Source organism: Osmia lignaria, chromosome 1 (genome assembly GCF_051020975.1).
Source record: "Osmia lignaria lignaria isolate PbOS001 chromosome 1, iyOsmLign1, whole genome shotgun sequence".
NCBI lineage: Eukaryota > Metazoa > Arthropoda > Insecta > Hymenoptera > Megachilidae > Osmia > Osmia lignaria.
The window spans coordinates 12116694-12136643 of NC_135032.1; the positions used below are offsets into that span (position 1 = coordinate 12116694).

General features: G+C 41.6%; 1 protein-coding gene across 2 annotated transcripts in view; it reads right to left on the reverse strand.

Moving 5' to 3' along the window:
• Nlg3 (Neuroligin 3) overlaps positions 1 to 19950 on the reverse strand; it is a 236787-nt gene that overhangs the window by 1398 nt on the left and 215439 nt on the right. For both annotated transcript variants that reach the window (XM_034328690.2, XM_034328691.2), the window contains 7 exons: positions 13348 to 13463; positions 10746 to 10978; positions 8254 to 8466; positions 8033 to 8171; positions 2212 to 2363; positions 2011 to 2123; positions 274 to 404 (listed from right to left, as the gene is read on the reverse strand). In XM_034328690.2, coding sequence (XP_034184581.1) covers positions 274 to 404; positions 2011 to 2123; positions 2212 to 2363; positions 8033 to 8171; positions 8254 to 8466; positions 10746 to 10978; positions 13348 to 13463 — 1097 coding nt within the window. The remainder of the gene's footprint in view (positions 1 to 273; positions 405 to 2010; positions 2124 to 2211; positions 2364 to 8032; positions 8172 to 8253; positions 8467 to 10745; positions 10979 to 13347; positions 13464 to 19950) is intronic.

Genomic DNA, 19950 nt, shown 5'->3' on the forward strand with positions numbered 1-19950 from the left:
GGGTGGACAACTGAAGGTTAATATTAGCATAGTGGAGGTAATATTTACTGAAGGTTTCCGGGTATGAACCGCGTCTTTGTGGAGCTTAGTTCCGACGTTTTGTCAGCATCGCAGCTACCTTCATTAAAGCACTGAAGACACACTGACGGAACTAACTGCTTTCAACTTCAAAAGCACGTCTCCGGAAATCTTCAGCGAAGTGATGTTAACAACAATGTGCAACTAGGAACTAATTTCCACGTGCGAAACGAAACAATGCATTCTCTGATCTACCTGTTCAGTGTCGAGAAGATGATGGGATCTGGGAACATCGTCCGAGCCAGGTTTGTGTAGATCGGGCACAAGATTCAGCCAAAACGAGAGTCTGTGCGCTCTATAGTGGTTCTTCAGCTTCGACTTGAGCTCTGTAAGCACGAATGGAAGAGTCTCAATTGGATTTCAAGGAAAGAAGCGGAACCAGAGAAGTGGGAAAGGAGAGGAAACGTCTCTTTTCTTCGAGGGAACCGTGCCAGCAAACCGTACCGGGTCAACCTGGTCGCACGGTAACCTGGAAAAGCCGCTTTGCCAAGCGGAGCCCTTTCATATTAACAGACGGGGTAATTAATTATTGTCGCGTGGTAATCTCGTACAGAAGGCAGCTTCGTTAGCCAGTGCGCCTCAAAGTTCGAAACTGTCGACTCTGTACGCGAGGGAAGCAGACAAGCTTAGAGAAGGCACACTGGTTACCCTCCTTCCCTATCCGGCTGGCTTTGCGTCGACTTTTCTACTTGCGGTCACACCGTGGCATAGTTTGAGCCGCACTGAGCTCGAGCATCGGCCAACTTCCATGCAACCGACGTTATTTCTCTCGGCTTGCTGATTCTCCTACCAGACTTTCCGTTCTCTCTTCTTCCCGCTAAGCGACACACGCGATTTTCACGCAGATGGCGAACGAGCAGGAAAACTCGTGAAAATGTTCAACGCTAACTGCGTCCCTTCTGGCAAGGGTAATCGAAAAATCTTGCCACCAATATATAGTTTATGCACATTCCGAGCTACGTAGCATTCGATTTTAAAGGGCAATATCCTGCGAAACCTCTCTAACGATCGTTCAACAGGACTTCCATAGCGGAAATGGAGGTCTGGATAAGAGAGGAAGGGTTTAGATTGGCGAAAGGTTACGAGAAATCTAGCGGGAACACAGGTGACGTTGGATCGTTGCCTTTTCATTTCAAAGTTATGGATACAATTTGAAGAGGAGCGTGAAACTCAGTCAGAGCCCGAAAGTGAACTTCCTGGGTACTCGACGCTTGTTACTGACGAACTGCCATTCTCGTTCCTCTCGTCGAGAACGAGAATTATGCAAATAAATCATCGTTGATCCTCTTAGTTACACATATACCAAGTGCGTGCCCGTATACCTGAGACTACCTTCATTATACACACTTTAGACGATAATCGGATTAAATCATAATTCCCGCTTCCGGTTCAAACCCTCGCAAGATCCTCGAGCGAGCTAAACGGAAGCTACCCGGGAAATCGTCTTTTTCTTTGTTTCCTTCGTACGTCGAAGCAAATTTTTCTCTACTTTATCCACCTGATCAATTTTCATGTCGTAATAGTTCTTACCGTGAATGCATTATGTCTTCTGAAAGATTACGACGTTTACAGTTTCCACTTTGAACCGATATATCGTACACTTCTGAAATGGAGGAAGTTGGAAACTGTGGAGACCGGAAGGGCAGCATGGGAATCGAAATTTAGAGTACCACGAGTTATAGAAGCTTGAGTTCGCGCAAAGTGAATGCGGCAACGTGTTTGGTGCATAAATTATGAATATAACCACTTATCAAGCTTTGGCTTTCTCAGGTAAAACTCGATATCTTTAGCTAAAGAGCTTTTAAAGACTTACGACGTTAAGTTCGAAGTTTACAGCACAAGTTTATTAGCTCGGATCAGATACCATCGAAAGATTTGAAAAAAGAAAATTATTATTGCTCGTTATTTTAAAGTTCTCTCTTAAGTACTCACCTATACTTAGGTACTTCTTGTGCACCGCTTCGTAAGCGACCCAATCGATGTTCTTGAACTTCGTTCTCTCGGGTCTGAGCGGTCCGATATCCGGTGTACCCTCGTTTGGATTCCTGTCGAGACACCGCGGACGATCGTTAATTTCTTATCGAAGCAGCAGCTCCCAATTTCGAGCGGTAAAATTCCTGTTCGACCACTCACCCGGTGCGTGCGAAGTTGGTTAAATAGAGAATTACGCTCTCGGACAGCGCTATCTCTGCCCTCGTGTAATTTTTCGGCCAATGGGACAAACCGCCTACCAAGGGTGCTCCAAAAAAATATGGTAGATCCTCGCCATGGATGCAGCCCGGTCTCTGTAAAATAAAATCTTTTAGAAGAGGTAAAAAGAGAAGATTTCTGAAGGGGTAGAAACAACCTCTTAAAAGATGAGAATCGAATCTTCACGGACGAAGGGTACAATGTTAGCTGGTGGCAAGCAAATAGTCTAGCGGGTCAGGTGAGCCGAAGAATAAATTTAATCTGGTAAAGCTCGGGCCGAGGTAAACAATGGCGATTCGTAATTAAAACGGACGAAGAAATACAGAGTGGCGAGCGTGGATGAAAGCTCCAAGGTAAATAGAAGAACTGGCCTGTTTCGCGAAATATAATTAAGCAACCGGCCCGTGAAAGCCGGCGAAGAAAGGGTACGTAAGATTATTTAATAACGCGAAACCTTTCCGCGGTAGAATCAACCATCTGGAGAGGAAGAAACAACTTTTTACGGCCGGAGAAATTGTTTGGCTGCTTGCAAATGGTGCTAGAATTTTAAAATATCTTATGTTTTCCGAACGTAATTCTTCGTATCTTTGAAAGGATAGAAAATTATTCAGCTGACGGATGATTCATCCAACCTATCAGTCAGGATTCTAAAATAATCCTCGAGGAAGAAATGGTAAAGTAAAAGAACAGTGGTATGTCACCGAGATGCGGAACAAGATTCGATCTGTCCTAGCGGATTGCCAGGTTCGCGAAGATCGTGTGTACACCTGCTTCGAAGCTGCTCGCTGATCGATCTTAAGCCGCGTCAGGGGAGGAAAGTTGGCCGAACAGCTCGCGAAAGTTGAACAGAGTTGCCTCTAACAGATGCTACTCCGCAAGAGACATCTGTAATGGCGAGGATGCTTCGATCATCGTGGATATCGACGTTTCCGTACGACATCCATATCGATACTTATGAAAATAATCATTTAAAACTGCGACTGTCACAGTGAAAATATACACGCATAGTCAGACATACCTTGAGCTACTCAGAATTTCCTTTCCAATATGCTATTATACAAATTACTCTGGTAATTTTAATGTTACCTAAGATTTCCTCACTTCCTTTATTTTTTCTCGGAATTAAGTTCATTAAATTTTAGAACGAAGAGGTATTATATAATTTCATATTATCTTTGCTCGAGAGAAATAATATCCCAGAAAGATGCAGAAAAATTGAGATCTCTTCCAGAGAAACTTCAACGTCCAAGTAATTGATCTCGATAATGAGGTCTCAAACAATCAACCGTTGCTAAATGATAAAAATTTTTTGGCAAGGGACAAAAGAACAGAAGAAAAAGGAAAATGGTATAAAAAATCGTGGAAGACGATCGTGTTACGAGAACGAGGGAACATCAAAGGCGAGCAGGAGCCTGTTTAAATTTAAATTTAGATCATCGATTGAACGCCGCCTCCAGCGTTCGAGCAATAACCATAGAGAAGAGCATTAACACCCTCATATAAAAGGAGATAATCTACGCTGAAAGAGTTTATCGCAACTGCGTTAATCAACATCTTTGAATTTTACAACTTTACAGCTTTCAGGATTTCATGACTCAATCTACCATACCTAGTATTTCAAATTAAATAAGAAGGCGATACTTTATTTTTATTGGGAATGTAAACCGTGTCGCCGAGTTTCTTTTTAGCAGTGCAAATAAAATCCTTGATTCACGGTGTTGCGATGGTGTCCAGTTGCATTAAAAGGATTACTTTCAGGTGGTCGTGTACCGCGACCTCGTTAAAAGGACTTGTTAATTTTTTACCTGATTACGTTATGCTTCGCGTTGTACCCCTGGTCGTTACGATAATTAAGTTTATTGTCCTCGTTATCGTTACTTTCAGCGGCTTTCGCGAAACGCATCCCCTACTCGTTGGGAAACCTTTTTCCACAAGCTTTCTTGGATGTTTTTAATCGTTCATTTTCGTGAAACCTGGTTTCTACGTTACGTTCTTTTTTTGCTTCTTCTATTTTTAACGTTCTTAGAGACGAAAGTTTCGCTTTGAAAGGCGATCAAACTCCGCAGCTGCATCGGGCCCTTTTAAGTTTTCGAACTTTTATACCGAGGCTACACGTGATGTAAAAGATTTGCTTTACCTTATCTAAAGTTAATTTCAGTTAGAAGGAAAAGAGAATAAATAAAAATTCTGTGTTAAAAAATTTTCAGATTTATGCTTTCCGTTTTGGAAATTCATTTGTTTTTTAAAACGTTCTGAAAAGATCCATTAAAATTAAAAACAGTTCGACATATCGTAAAATATTCCTGGTTCCATGAATTTATAATACGCCAATAGTGTTTAATATTCAATGCTTTAAAAATGTTTTCATTACGTGTTAATTACATCGAGTAATAAAGAAAAAAAAAGGGAATCGTTGATTTCATAATCGTCCTACTGTTTTTCGTTACAGTTCAATTTCGTAATAATTATCGAAACACTGAATTGTTAATATTTAATCCTGCTTATCGGTTTCAAAATTGATCAGCATATCGTTACTAAATAATCTATGAAACAAGCGCGGCGTCCGGTCACTTTTTTTTGCAATTTTAATCGGTCACGATAACACGCGAAATCGCGAATTATAGATGCAAATTGTTAGTCGCTCTGCAAATGGCAATATTCATAAGAAGGATTTTCGAGATTATTAATTATTCACCTCGGAAATTCATTAACGCGTTATCAATTAATAACGAATTTCAACCGTGTAAGTGTTAAAAACGATCGTCCACGATTGTTCCCTCTGTTATCCGTACCACTATTTTCAACTTTCCGCTACCATCGAGTCCTTTAATCTCTAGAAATAATTCTTTAAAGCACACTTGCCAGAGAAATCAAACAGCAGAAGATTTCTCGATAGCAAACCGCTCGCAACGAGAATGGCCGGCAACTTCTCGAGAAGTTTAAATTCATCTCCACCCTTCCCCGTCCTCGATCGTCGTGATTTTCATTCCCTTCCTATCCCTCCGACCCCTGTTTCCTGTTTTCCTTTTAAACTCTTTAATCTTGAAAAATAATCCTCACCGTGGAGGAACTAAAACGATAAAAATCTTTCTGGTAACAAAACGTTTTCAAACCGGGAAATCTTGAAACTTCCAACAAGTCAAAGTCTGATTTTCTTTCTTCCAAGTAGGATCTTAACTTCTCGTTTCTTCCTTTTTCAATATTTATCTTTGTAACAGAACATTTAAGATAATCCTTTCAAAGGAGTGAAAAATAACGAGTTATATTTTTTTACAAACAATTATTTTCACATGTGAGTATCGATTTTTCCCCGCTTTTTCCATTTCGTTCTTTTACACGTCTCTCCGTTAAACGTAATCGTTAACACACGGATTTACGTCGCACACACGCGAACCTCAGAATTTTTCAACACGTTTCCCTTCAATTACCGAGCCCCTTTAAGCTGTTTGTGTACAGGCGCAATCGGCGAACGGAAATTTAATCTAAATTCCGTTTTCCAGCCTGTCTTTACACAGCCTCCGCTTTGACTGCCTCTTTAACGATTCAACCCTCGCGACTAAACGGAAATTTTCCCACCGCAAAAATGCGCGACAATGTTATCAAAAGTCTTACACTTTCGTTGCAAAATTTTTCTAACACCTAAAATCCTGAAATTCCTCGGTGAAAATTAATTATTTAAACATGGCATCTCTTCCGTTCCTGTGCGGTTAATTGTCACGGTGGTATGCGGTCGCACGCGTTTCCCAGGAAAATCGTAACCGCGTTATCGACGTTGATAAACCAACATCCGCGGTGAACCGAGACTTGAACCGGAAACGCGGAGTTCTAACGTGACACACAACCGATCATGTTACACGTTGCCGTTTCACCCCACCCCCCTTGCATACTGCTAGTAATTTTACAATTTCCTCTAGCGTATCCGTTTCCTGCGCGAGAAGCGACGCGAGCAAGATTTACCGGGTAATGTACACCGCGTGTACGAGGGGTAGCAATAATCGTTCTCGGAAATTCATCCCCCAGTTGGGAACTGTTCCTCTCTCGCCGGTGGGGGGTGTAAGTTTCAGACGTCAGATACGTAAGGGGTGTGTCAACGACGTCAGAGTTTCGGAACAGGTTGAATTATTAGATAGGAAACTTTCTTGGAATTGTTGAAGAGAGAGGAGAAGTCAGGGAAGTTTTCAGTTTTATAAGAATATCTTTGTTATAAAGATATTCAGTTAGGAAATCGGTTGAATTAAAGGGGTTCTTCTTCTCGTTGCTGATGCCAGATATATCTGGAGTTTACACGGAGGAAAAAATTAGCTCGGGGATGTCGAATGTTCACCGTACACCCCCATGCGCCACTTTATTCGTGGGAACGAGGTAATTAGACGGAAAATAACCAAGGTATCCAGGGTGTCTGGGCGAAAAATTTGCTCTGCGGTCACAGTTTCGTTGAGAACATACGCCCGGCGGCATATTGGATGCGTAAGTGGCGCAGCCACCCTTTCAGAAAATTGCCACGAATCCTTGAACGACTTACCCCCCCGTAGACGGTACCTTTCCTCAGCTATTGCTGGTCTCATTTTTGAAATGGCTTCGAGCTGTCGGCCACAAAATTACCTGCCTCAGGAGGCAAACAAATTGTGTCGCTCTTAATAATCAACCCTGCATCCAGCACTAAGGAGGATTCACCCTTCTGATAAGGATGGTTTAAAAAAAAAAAAAGGAAGAAACGGTTTCTCGTCTTAGTTTAATCTTACAAAAGCCATGGGATGAAGAGGGAAAAAATGTGTAAAATTAATGAATTTCATTTTTGGAGAAAATAGGAGCTAACGTCAAAATATTAATTTTGTTGCTCTTTTGTCCATGCAGATTGTAGTTGGTTCGATGGAACCAAAAGCGGTGTCCTTTATTTAAAATTTCTAAAGATAATATATTTAGCTCTGCAATGAATTAAAAGTAATAATTTTATTTAACAATAAAGAACGTCACGGAGGTAAAATTTTGCATGAAAATTTTTTGAAAACTTCGCTACTACGGTTTTTAACACAAAAATCCGTCGACGTTTTTGAGAGGAAAAAGGGCAGCGAAATATACAAGTTTGGCTTTAGTTAAAAAATATCGTTAATTTTTTTGCTTTAAAATACCTGCTGCAACCAACAGATTTATTAAGTGAAAAAAAATCACCTGCTTATTTAAACTTTATCGTGTAATTTACATTACTTTGAGTACGAAAACCCCTTCGTGGAAATATGAGAGTTAAATTATTAGATGAAATTCCCGCTGAATATATCAAAATGTAAAATAATGTAAATCTTTGCTTGTGCAATATTCAAATTAATACACAAATTAAACAGATTATTTCTGTATCAAAACCTAACGATATTTCGCCAACAAATGCGTTCACCACCATCGTTTCCAATGTTCAACGAAGCAAAAGGGAAAAAAAGAAAAATTTCAAAGGATCGAACTGCCATCAATATACGACAATTTTTCCTTAATTTCATGGTTCACGTTCCAACAATGGAGAACGTCTTTCGCCAAGGTAGGAAACGTCAGGGTGGAAACGGATGTACGGGGTGAAGAATGGGATTTAAATTTGAATGAACGAGGGTGCGCGGTGAATGTACGATGAAACAGCGTAATGTATCATCGTTAGCAATAAAATATGCGAAATGTGGGTTAATGACACCGTCTCTGATTACATTGCGAATTATTTTCACCTACTTTCCCCAGCAATATTGCTCTACCTTCCAATTAATTTTTTCATCTTCAAACTTACCTGAGGATAATCGCCGAACTTGGTTTGATAATCGAACACATACAGGTAAGAGTTTCGATGTGATTGACTGTGTAGATCCGCTGTTCTCGTAGCCGGTGCCACGGTGTTTGCATCCCCTAAAGCTTCGAGAGTTTCATCCCTGGAAATAGAAGAGAAATATTCAGAGCAAATGATCTTGAAATTATTTCGAAACGGTGCTACCCCGAATGAGCGACGCTCACTTTATGTTAACCGGATGTTGCACGGGCCGTTCCCAGTCCGTGTATTCGTTAATTATCGTCGCCAGAATTTCCGCCTGATGATACGTGTAGGTGTTTCGCACGAATTCCCTCAGAATCTTTGTCCTTCTGTCGGCTTCGATCCCATATTGCGCATCGTCTGCCGTCAAAGAGAAATACGCCTCTGATCGAACCACACCTATCATCAGATCGTACCTGAAAAACAAACAAAACTGTTTGTCAGAATTAAAGATTTAATTTTATGTAACAAGAAATTGGGACACGTAATTCCACGGTCGGCGTTGATGAAATGAATCTTGTTTGAGATTTAATATCTTAACAGAAACAAGGTACACACGGTGCTCATCAAAGTGTATTGTGTCCCCTTTGCTGGGCTCGATCCTCTTCTTCATTAACTTCGCAACATAATTACACGCAGGTTGCGGGATGTACAGCTTTCTATTTCCCCGCAATTCTTCAGGAAATATTCACCGTAGACAGTCTATTCGCGACAAATTAACATCCTGCATTCATCGGTTCCTGGGGAATTGAGATTCGCGAGGCATTCAAGGATGTTTGCGCAAAGAATGCTCGTCGTTCCGACGATTTCCATTCCCTTTAAACATCGTCGTTACGCGTCTGGTTCGCGTTAAACCCCAACGGAGCATTCATTTATCGCGGAAGGCGGGGCCAAAGGGGCTGCAAAGTGCAGCGAAGAACGGGATCCGTGGAAACAGAAGGGAATGAATCAAAGGACGAGAGAGAATCGAAAAGAAACGCGATGACAAAGGAACAAAGGGTTACCATGACAAAGGATCAGCCAAAGAGGAGAAGAGAAAATAACCATGGGACAGAGAAGCGACAGAAGATGGTCGTTGATGAAAACTTGACGATGTTGAGATTTTCTAACCGTTGTTTTCGTTCTACAAATTCTACCTCGGACGATGCTTAATTTCAATAATTTACACGTTTCGATGCTGCTCGGAAAAGTAGATACATTAACGCTCTCCAGTTCTTTTCACCAGTCTGCCGACACTTTACGCGATTCGTAGGGGGTGCCGTTTTGCAAACTTGAAAGGCTTCTTTAATTCCATTTTGTTAAGTGCTTTCGTACACTGTGTATCCTAACGCTTTCAATGGAGATGAAACAAGGGTTGGTCAGCCACGTTTTTGAATTAAAAGCGTACGTCTCGTTGCCGTGAAAATGAAAAATTTAACTCGCTGTTCGACCTCTTTAAGGGTGAAAATGTAAGGGTGTAGAAAATTTTCAGATGGAATCATCGAACGGAGAAGTACGTTATTTATAAAATAATACATTTTTATAAATAACAAATCTTTGTTGTTTTCACGAGCGGTGAAATAATTTGAAACCAGCAGACAGACTCTTTTCTCTCACGAGAACTGCACTAGATAGTCGCGAAATTAAATCTCGAACGGTGTTTAACTTTCTATGTTCATCACAAGCTACGTTTACCTTTATGCGAGCTAGTTCCCTGCTTTTTTTCCCGCTAGTGAAAACATTTTCTTTAGCGGTACGCTGCTCGGTAAATACTCGAGTTCACGTGGAATTCCTAAGCACAAATGCGATTGTTGAATTACCTTAGCAAGCAAAAAAATAGTGGCACAATTCAATTGTAATCGTTGGGGGAAATGATAAAACGCGTTCGCGAGGAATCTATAGGAAAAATGAAGAGTGAAAAACGAGACCAAGGGGCGAGCACAAAGAGTTCAGAGATAAAGAAAGAAAAAAGAGGAGCAGACCAAAGGACAATGTATTCGAAGGGGTGGAATAGCGGCGGGAGGGGGATGAACAGGTTGCAAAGTAGAAAATGGAGAAGTCGAGGGTGAAACGAAGAAATCCATAGAGTGACGCTCGCGAAAAACGTTCTATTTATCACAGTCGTGAAAGAACAGCCCCTCTGAAATCCTCCCTTAACCAAAGTCCGGTAATGAGTTTCCACGGCGCGTAAACCGATACCCTTGCTCTGTCAAACCTTTCGCAACTTCTTTAAGTTGAAAATTCGCTGAGCACAGTTTCGAAAAGCTTTGGCTCATCGAAATTCTGAATCACAGCTGAAATATCGCGAGTTGTACGAGCGTATTTAACTTCAGAATTTCTTTTCGACGAAGAACTTACCTTCCATTCAGGCGTTTATCGCGTTCCGCGGTGCGATTGACGGTGGGACCGAGTGGCAAAGGTAATTTTCTAACGTCGATGTCTCGGAAGAAAATTGAGAACAACTGGAAACGGTACTAAACGATATCAATTTCTTTTACACGACCGTATAAAGTATGCAGTTGGCCGTCGATGCATTGAAGTTAAGAAAAGAAAAGCTAGGGTTCTCTGCGAATCTCGAAGTGTGCAGAGTTGAAAAATCGATAAGTTGGCAGCGAAAGAAGGGTGGTTCTCGGCTGTTTCTCCGACGAAACGGAACGAACCGGTGATCGAGAGAAAATACGAGGGTGGAAACGGTGAAAAGAGGGTGCGGAAATACCTCGAGAGCTTGGCCACGACGTCCTTCCGTAGCAGAATGTTGTTCAATGTATTGATCGTGTCGACCTGCAGGGTGAAGTCCTGATCCTCTGGATCTCCAGGATCAATCACTACCCCATCGATGCTGGGACCGAAGGCAGGAGCGAATTCCAACCCTTTGACGGGGACAGACACCAGGGCGTTCAGTGGCACCTCCCTTAGACACATGAGCAGGGCTTGAGGATTACCCGAGGCCTGAAAATCAGATTACTTATGTATTCAAGATTATCGATGCAGCATTCTTTTCCAGGTTTCGGTTACAGAAAAAAGCAAATAAAACCGGGGCTCCAATTTTCGCGGCTGTAAAAACCGAAAGTTCCGCAAATTCCCAACTATAACCCACTGTTCAAAAACCACCTCACAAAAATACCTCACCAAAAAAAAAAGAACGAACAACGCACCAGCAATTCAAACAAAAAAAAAAGGAGCTTCAACAAAAGTCTAATTTAACGGTTTAGTTGCTGGAGAGCCTGTGCAAGGGCTGCAGGCGAGAGAATACCAATCGGGAAGCGCGAAACGAGGCCGCTTCAACCTCTCCAAAAAAAAAAAAATGAAAAAAATGTTCCCCATCGAAATTGTCAAGCCTCACCCCCTTCCTCTCCTCTGTACCAACAGTGTTCAATCGAAAATTGGAAACTCTTCTGCGGAATCGGTGTTTCCGGCTAGCGTGCTCGACCATATTAAGCCGCCGATTAAATTCGTTAAGCGAACAAATCGCTCGCGTGGCCGATTGCATCCCTCACACGCGCGCGCCACCGTTGCAATCGCAGCGAGGGTAATGTCGCGTCGTGCCGTGAACTGCTGTACCGTTTTCCCGGACGAATTTCCTCGACGCGACAGCTCGGCCCGACATTCGATTGCGGCGATCCGCCTCGAGCAGGATTTCCAAAGGCGATTACAGGGCGGACGCTAAAGCAATTCATTTGCGTGCAGCCGAATTAAAGTGAATCGTCGCGTTCGAACGACGCGATTGCGTCACGCTAACTACCATTTAACCTGATTCCCTAACGCGTCCCCGAGAACGCCTCAGTTACGACAGATTTTTCGGTTCACTTCCCATCGGTCGATCGAGCTTCGTTGCTACGATAAGATTATTTAGAATTTCCTTGCTCGAGAATCGTTCGATTTCACTAAAGGCTGTACTAATATTTCCCGCGGAAAATATAAAATCACCCACGCATCGATTTCACAAGAATTCCAAGCCTTTTCTAACCTTCGTTGACCAGCTGCCGTAGAAATCCCGGCGAGGAAATTAATTTCGTCATTTTTCCCAACGACAAATTCAATCAATTCGATCCGAGCCATCGGTATCGACTGGCACAACATAATCCCGCACCCGTTTTCCATTTCGTCCATTGTGAATTCATTTTTTTTCTCTGTGTATTTCTCCTCTACTCGACCCGGAACAAGAGACGAGGTTGGCCAGAGTTGGAGGAGTGGCCTGGGAAACAATCCACGGTGCCGCTTATCCCGATTTCGCGTTTAATCGTTATTTTCAATCGGCTGAAAATCGAGAGGCTGTTTAGGCTCGCCTATCTAGAACGGTGTTTCCTGGATAACAGCGAAGTGGTTGCAAGTATCCGTGCCACGCTGCTATTGCCTCTCGATATCGTTCGATAAAATCGCGATTCTTTCCAGTTACATACACACGTATCGATATGTTACACTGAGAGTCGAATTTCAGCTGCGAAATTGCTGAACAAACCTGAGAATAGGAAGCGGACAGAAATTGTTCACGAGAATTTTTCATCTCTATCGATGGAGCAGACATTCTCCTCGTAGACGTAGAATTTTAATTAGACATCGTGCATTAAGCTCAATAAATTCTATGTGAAATGATTTTTGAGATAACAGAAATTAAATTAAACATTTACCGAGAGAAAATTAAATTCTCTTATCTTTCTTTAAAACAAATCATTAAAATAACAGTTGGAATTACGAATTGGATACACATGGGAAAATTGTAGCCCGGCTAGACATAAATTAAACTATCAAACGAAACCAATGGGACCGGTGTTTTTGCGTCTGTTAGTTGTACACTACCAATTATATTAACAACGCGTTTCAATTAAGCTAATATACGCCGTGGACATCGCGCTACTCGACCGTTGGGAATTTCTCCCTCTGCACGTTTTAACACGACTAATACAACGCTACGAAAATATCTTCCTGTCGTATAGAATTAAACCGGAATCGACGATAATACCGTCTGACGCGTGACGGTACTTCTATTATTTCCTCAGCCTTTCAATTTTTCAGTCTCTGAACTTTCAACCCTTCAATTTCTCGAATTTCAATCTCTCTATCCTAATTTTAGCGAAACTTCAGATTGTTAACTTTCTAAATTACTTTTCAAAAGTGCGACAATAACTTCCTCTCCGGGTTGTTCTAGCCGAAGTTTTCGGGGAAAGTTGAAAGAAGCGCGATGAAATATCGTTGGCAGTATAAGCAAGGTAGCAGGGAAATTGTTTCCCTAGCAGGGAGAAGCCTGGTGGCGGTTTATTCGCCACGGAGTTGTCACCGAACTGGAGACCTTAATGTAATGCACTCCAGGCGGTACTCACCCACGAGCAATTTAGGTGTTTGGCAACTTGCAGAGCGTAATTTGCGGCTCCTCTCACCAGTGCCCATGGAGAAAGCGCACTGCCAGACATTAGAACACTGCGATGAAACAGCAGACCTGAAACAATCGAAAAGTAATAAGGCTACGGTTAAATGTATTCCATTGAATTATAACAACACCGGCATTAAACTTGAAATTTAATATTAAAATTCAGATTCGCGAGAGAATAAATTATCAGAGGGAAAAAGATGCTCGCTCGACCTCCAACCGATCATTATCACAGAAGAATCAAGTACTCGAGCCAACTGGAAGTTCATCGTATCGTTGTCTATTTACAGTTTACAAGAATTCCTTGGCATGGAGGTGGCATACGTCGCAGTTTACGAATAAGATTTTAAACGGTTATGCGAAAAGCCCTCGCGGTTTCGGATCTCCTTGCCAAACAGCCTCCACGATCATAAATCGTGGTTGGGAGGACAGATTTCTAAATACAATCTGTTACCCTTGCAAAGTTGCCCACCATTGTTTTAATAGACGATCTTAAATGTATTTATATTAGGTTTAAAAAATGTGAAAAATAGTATTACCAGCATAACCGGTGTAATAACAAATTCTGATCTGAAACTATTTTTCACGAGGCTAGAATCCGGTTGGCAAGCCGATAACCATTCTATCCAGGATTTCTTCCAGGAGTTACTTAAATCTCGGGGATCGTTAATCTTCGTACATCGGGAAGATGGTGTTTCGTCGAACACGAAGTAATCCTATCGCGACAGTTAGCCGAAGATACATCATTATCAACGAGCGAGAGCTCCTTCCACCGATGATTCTCCTTCTTTCGAAGCTTCGATAGACGGCTTTGAGTGTTTTCAGGCTTCGCTACGGTTATCGTGGTTTCGGCTGGCTTCGTTAGACCATCGCGATAACGTTGTTACGAACAAAAGCGTTTTCTCCCCTCTGAACGGTTGTTTAAACGGAAACTTGGAAGTCGTTAATCTTCATATCCGGCAGTCAAAGGATTCAAGCCGCGAAGACTCTTGCTTGGATACGCGCCTGCTTTGATCAATTCATGAACGAGACTTTTGAATGCAGTTCAAGTGATTCTCTATATATAATTCAAGAGCATCTTGCTTTCAAGAAGAAGAAGAATATTCATCCGTTTCATTATCAAAATAATTTGAATAATAAATGTTTGATTTTGTTGAAAAACTTGAGTAGTAAGATGGTTGGAAAAGCCAAGAAACTTGAACGCTAAAAAAGTTACACGAAAGGAACGAAAAAGTTGATAATGTTTGAGAAATGCAAATGAAAAGTTAAATAAGAGAAACACCCTGGTTATGTACCGAAAATAAAATTTCAACTCGGATGTCTATTCATAAACTTTTCCACACGATATAAAAGAGATTGTAAAAGTTTCATGGAATGAGGTGAGGAAAATGGCGAGTTGGTAAACAGGCTAATCTAACCGGAATGCACCACAGAGACGGAGTATGCAGATCAAACGGCATAGCTAAGGATCTTGATGTAACAAGGATAACATCATGATCCTCGATGACATGAGCCTGTATGAACGATTTCGTGGAATCGATGCAGCCTGTCGATACGAGCTCGAGAATCTTCCTCGAACATGATACTTATCGCCACTCAAGATCCACTGACCCATTAGCTTAAGCTATCATCAATGTCTACGTTCAAGCAGCTTAGATGATGTCCCTTTGCTGCGTCAGTGTCTGTCAGTCAAATAGCTGACGGTGACTGACGGTTTCTCTAAGTCGTCTGCACGTTTCTAATGTTTACCTATTCTGTTTTGATACTGTTCCCCTAAACCTCCATTGAGAATAATTAATTACCTTACGATTTATTTATTTTTATAGTATCAATACCGTGTCGAGTCGGAAGGGTATAAATGGAATTGGATATTTCTTTCACAAACGACAATTTCCTCGTAATTCCCGATTAAACAGAGAAAATTACTAACGCTGTCTGAACACCTTGGAAAAATGTTCTCGACAGCTTTTCATTTAACCGTGTAGCTAAAGATTCCGTTCTGTAATACGCGTCGTGACGCTGTTACGTGCCGTAGTTGCTCGATATCCAGTCATGGGAAAATTAACCTGTCAACTCACCCATTAATATGCATGTGTCCTGTTAGGTAGCAGGCAAGATGGCGTACTGCATCCGTCACTTAAGAGTATATCACACTTTCGGACACGTATCGATCGAATTGATTCATCATTAACCGAAAAATTGCAGCAAAAGTCCGAGAACGCGTATAGCGTCTGACTAACTATTGACCTATACTACTTGTTTGAAGAAAATCCACTTACAGAGGCTGTTATCAAAGCTCAAGCGTACTTGAGCTAATTAATCTTTAATATTTAGTTAAAATAAACTTGAATAGAGTCTCCAATTATAAAATTTTTCATTAGTTGATTATTTAAAAAGTTACTCATTGTCAGATCAATTTCAATATCTCTGAACGTCTTCTCTAAAGTTCATTAACTTCTCAACAATGACAGTTTGTCAATATTCGTGTAGCTATGCTTTGAGAAGGTGACAATGCCTTTCCGATGAAGCTCGCGACGAAGGAAACGGAAGAGGAGTTGAACGGAAATGGAGGAAGTGGAAGCTTAAGCTCGCTAGTAATATTCATAAGTTGCAAGCGGCTTACCCTCTCGCTGCAATGTTTATGCGGTCTATATTTAAATTAACCGTCCGACCGAACACCTTTTTCCTTTTACCTCGTCACTACAAATACAATATCCACCCTTACGAATGTCGATTCTCAAAGATTTTCCTTATTTCCCAGATTTTTGTTTCTACGAGCGAATTTATTTGCTCTTTACATCGAACCATCCGGAGCACGGTTTAATTATTTTTCTGGGACATTTCGGAAAGGAAATAATTAAGAGAGGATGTTGAATTAATCGATGAGCTATAGTAACGATACCAGAGAATTTATTCTCTGGTAGGCAAGACTCGATATGCAAAAACATCGTATAATGACAGAAAGTTATTATACTTTCAAAAAATGGCGAACCATTGATCTACATACATAAAAAAGTAGCTGAATACAAAGCAGATGGAAACGATTGTATACCACAAGTTACTTTTGTAAAAATTTACCCTCGAGCACGCGAATTTGTTTAAAATTTCCTGACTCTTCACGTTGAGAGGATTATAGTCGACTTTTCTTCTAGCGAACCATTAGGAACAGAGATTCGTTAGCGACGACCTTAAAGAGTCTATCGGACTGTGTGGCAATCGATCCACACAACGTGTGCACGTATCCACAATACATGATTGTTGACTCAGGTAGCTGGGTGCGCGTCTGCTGCTTCGCTGGCAGCTATACGTCATTTTGCAGCACAGTAATGGGCAGCCAAACGTTATAAAGCAATATCGATCCGTCGTTTCCTCTGCGTCTTCCATCCTCTTGCCTTTTCCTCTTTCAAAGTGCCCGCGGCCAGGCGTCGCGATGCCGCCTCGAAACTTTTTTTTTCCCCAACGATCACCCTCTTCTATCCGTTCGCGTCGTTAATTCTTCCTCACCCCTTCTACACACTGTTTTAACTGTTCTACGTTCTTGTCCGAGGGCTATAAATTAACACCGAAACGGCATTAACATGCTCAATTGAAGTATCGCGACTTTTTTCTCTTTATTATCTAATCTAGTATTTCAAAGTTTGAGATCTTGATGGAGACCCTCGTCAGGGTTATTCAATTTAATGCAACCGAACACGTGATCTCATCGTCAACCAAATTACAGCCATCTTAAAAGCATCAGGGCTACTTGGACGTCTTACGTCTTTGTTGCAAAAGAAAATTGAAATATGTGAAAAATTATTTTTACTACCCTTTGATTCGATTCGTTGAAAGTAAAGTTCTGTTATTTTATTTTCTCCGAGTGTTAACGTCGAGCTTCACAACCGGTAGAGAGTTGAACGTTAGTTGGCGTGCAATGAGGCCAGATGTCATCTAACTTTCCGATCGAGTTGCAAATTCCCTGGTAACTTCCTTTGAAATTTAGTGGCCGGGAGAGCAGGACGACATTGTTACGAGTTCATTCGTACACCTTCCGGTAAATTGGAAAATACGTGGCTGCGCTGAAGTCCATTGAAAACCGTATTCTTTCAGCAACTTGAAGAAAATTCGTTCAAGAAAGTTCGTGTCCCGATTATCTTTGAAACTTGAAACCTTATATCATCATCACCTGATTTTATATTTTCATAATTACGAATTAAATAGCCAAAGCGGTTAAAATAAAAAATAAAATAAGACTTCCTAAACAGCAGAGATTCACCGTTCGAAGTCGAAAGCGTTTCAAAGTCTGCACTTTGAGCCACTCGAGTGGTCTCTTGCTCTTCGAGGAGAATGAGAGACACGCGAGACGCGAGAAAAGAATCTGCGGATTAAAGGCCCACCCTGAACGGACGATGATGGCAAAGGCGGGGATCAAATCGCTCCCCTAACGAGGTCATTTCGCGCTTCTGACCGTGAGAGGAATCCTCGTATCGTCGGCGACCAAATGATTTCTTTCTTGGTCGAGTACCAGCTCGAGAGGGTTGAAGAGTAGTACATTCGCGAGCCAAGCCAACGAGCGCATTCAATAAAACATGAGATCCACGGGGATCGATGTTATCGGCCCAGTTTTCGTGTTCCTCGATTAACCCTTTCCTTCAGAACATCAAATCTTAAATTGTTAGAATCAATTTAAAATTTCCAATAGCAATTTGACGATATTGTCTTTGTTAATTGGATACGTTCACGATTACACGCTTAACATCAGCTTTGGGACAGAGAAATTCCGTGCGAACCGAACGCTTGCGTTTCCAGACCGAGTATTTATGTAGAATTCAAATGAAGAGGACGACGAGACCCCTTTGGCGGGTCGTAGCTGATACTGATTCTGTTTGATCTGCCACCTGATAGAGAGTTCCTAACCGCGGGCATTATCCGTTCGAATCCGTCGTTCTGCGTAGATTAAATTCGACGGATTAGATCCCATCAGAGTAGCGACGGGTTAAAGGAGGGTGTCTGCCGGTAGGGGGTGGGCTCCCGATTTCGAATTGGTCGCTCGAACGGCTACAGCGTTTCATCGTGGCATTTTCGTAATTGCGACCGAATACCTCGGATACTTGTAAGTTTCTGATGAATTTCCAGAGCCCACCAAATTGTGCGGTGAGCTTGGATACTACGCGGTGTTTCAGGAGAAGCTTTTTGACGGAGAACCATTAAGCATTTATTGGATTAAGCAAAATTTCATTTTGCCTTCGAGTCACAGCACGGGCTGGTTTATCGTACGCGATAAATTAGGGGAGGAACCAACCGATCTAATCCCTCATTGACAGCCACCAGCTGTAGTGAATTATCGTTTGGTCGGGTTAATGATATGCTGCAACCGTTGGCCAGATTACTTTGTTTTTCTCCGTCCACGGAAGATCGATCTGTCTTTCATGCGCTGAAACACCCCCTGACCACCACCCTTTTTTCCGCTCACGCGACCGTTACGAGGAAAACACCTGAGAAATGATTTTCACAGAGGTTTGGTTATTAATTTCAGCCCCTGATACGGAACTGCGTAACTCGTGTTCGAAAGAAATTTATGGACTGCGAGATGGTGTTCGAGGAAAATCTAGAATTTCGAGATAGAGGGGTGAAGATTAAATAAAAAAGAATTGGAAGATTATTCATGGAAAGGGATATAATCAGATTATTCAATTTTTACCTCGCAAGGAATTGTTAATAAAAGTCTTGCATGATACTTTGTCATATCGTGTTGTAGGTAGTATTTTATGAAATTAAATTTTTAGTTAATTATTTCGTTGGAAAATTGTATACACGTTAAATCAAACGATCAAAAAACCAACCCCCGTTTGTGTTCACGAAGGTAACCGTGAAGCAATCTAGATAAAGGGATGAACATTTGAAGAGGACCTTTCAAATTTTCGACGAACAACCCCTTTGTCGACGAATCCAAGCAAGGGTAACTCGTGTTCGAAACGTCTACCGGAAACTGTCGACAGTTTTTATGGCTGGTCGTCGTCTGACCACCCCTCCACCTTCACCCTCGTTTACATCTAACGCTTTAATCTTGAATATTCCGTCAGTTATTTCTAGACGAGGCATGTTAAAAGGGTTAGCGTGTGCCGACGTTAATTATTCCAAGAGCCCAGAGCACGACAGAAATAAAATACACGACCCTCCCTGCCACCGACACGCTCCAAGAGGGGTGAATTACCTGTAACTCGATTAAAGAGACGCGACTTCTTGACCGAAGAAATTCTTTGATCCACCCAACCCCTTCGTCTACCTTGTTTTCACTAGTATTCGACGTGGTGTGCCTCTTCCAATTTCTCACACCTTTCAGATGACAGATTAAATAAAAAATTTTGATGGTACAACAACTGTGGTCAAAAGACGGATCGTTTAAAGGAGATTGAAAGGAGAAATTTTCATTAGCGGACAAGTTTTACTTTTAAATATCAACGCCGGAATGATTTAATGGTCTTCTAAGTGAACTGGGTGTGCAGCAGAGAAGTTTAGCTGTTTCTGAGATTAAGAACTGGCTCACTTTTCCAATTCAACTCTGCTAGAAGTAAGG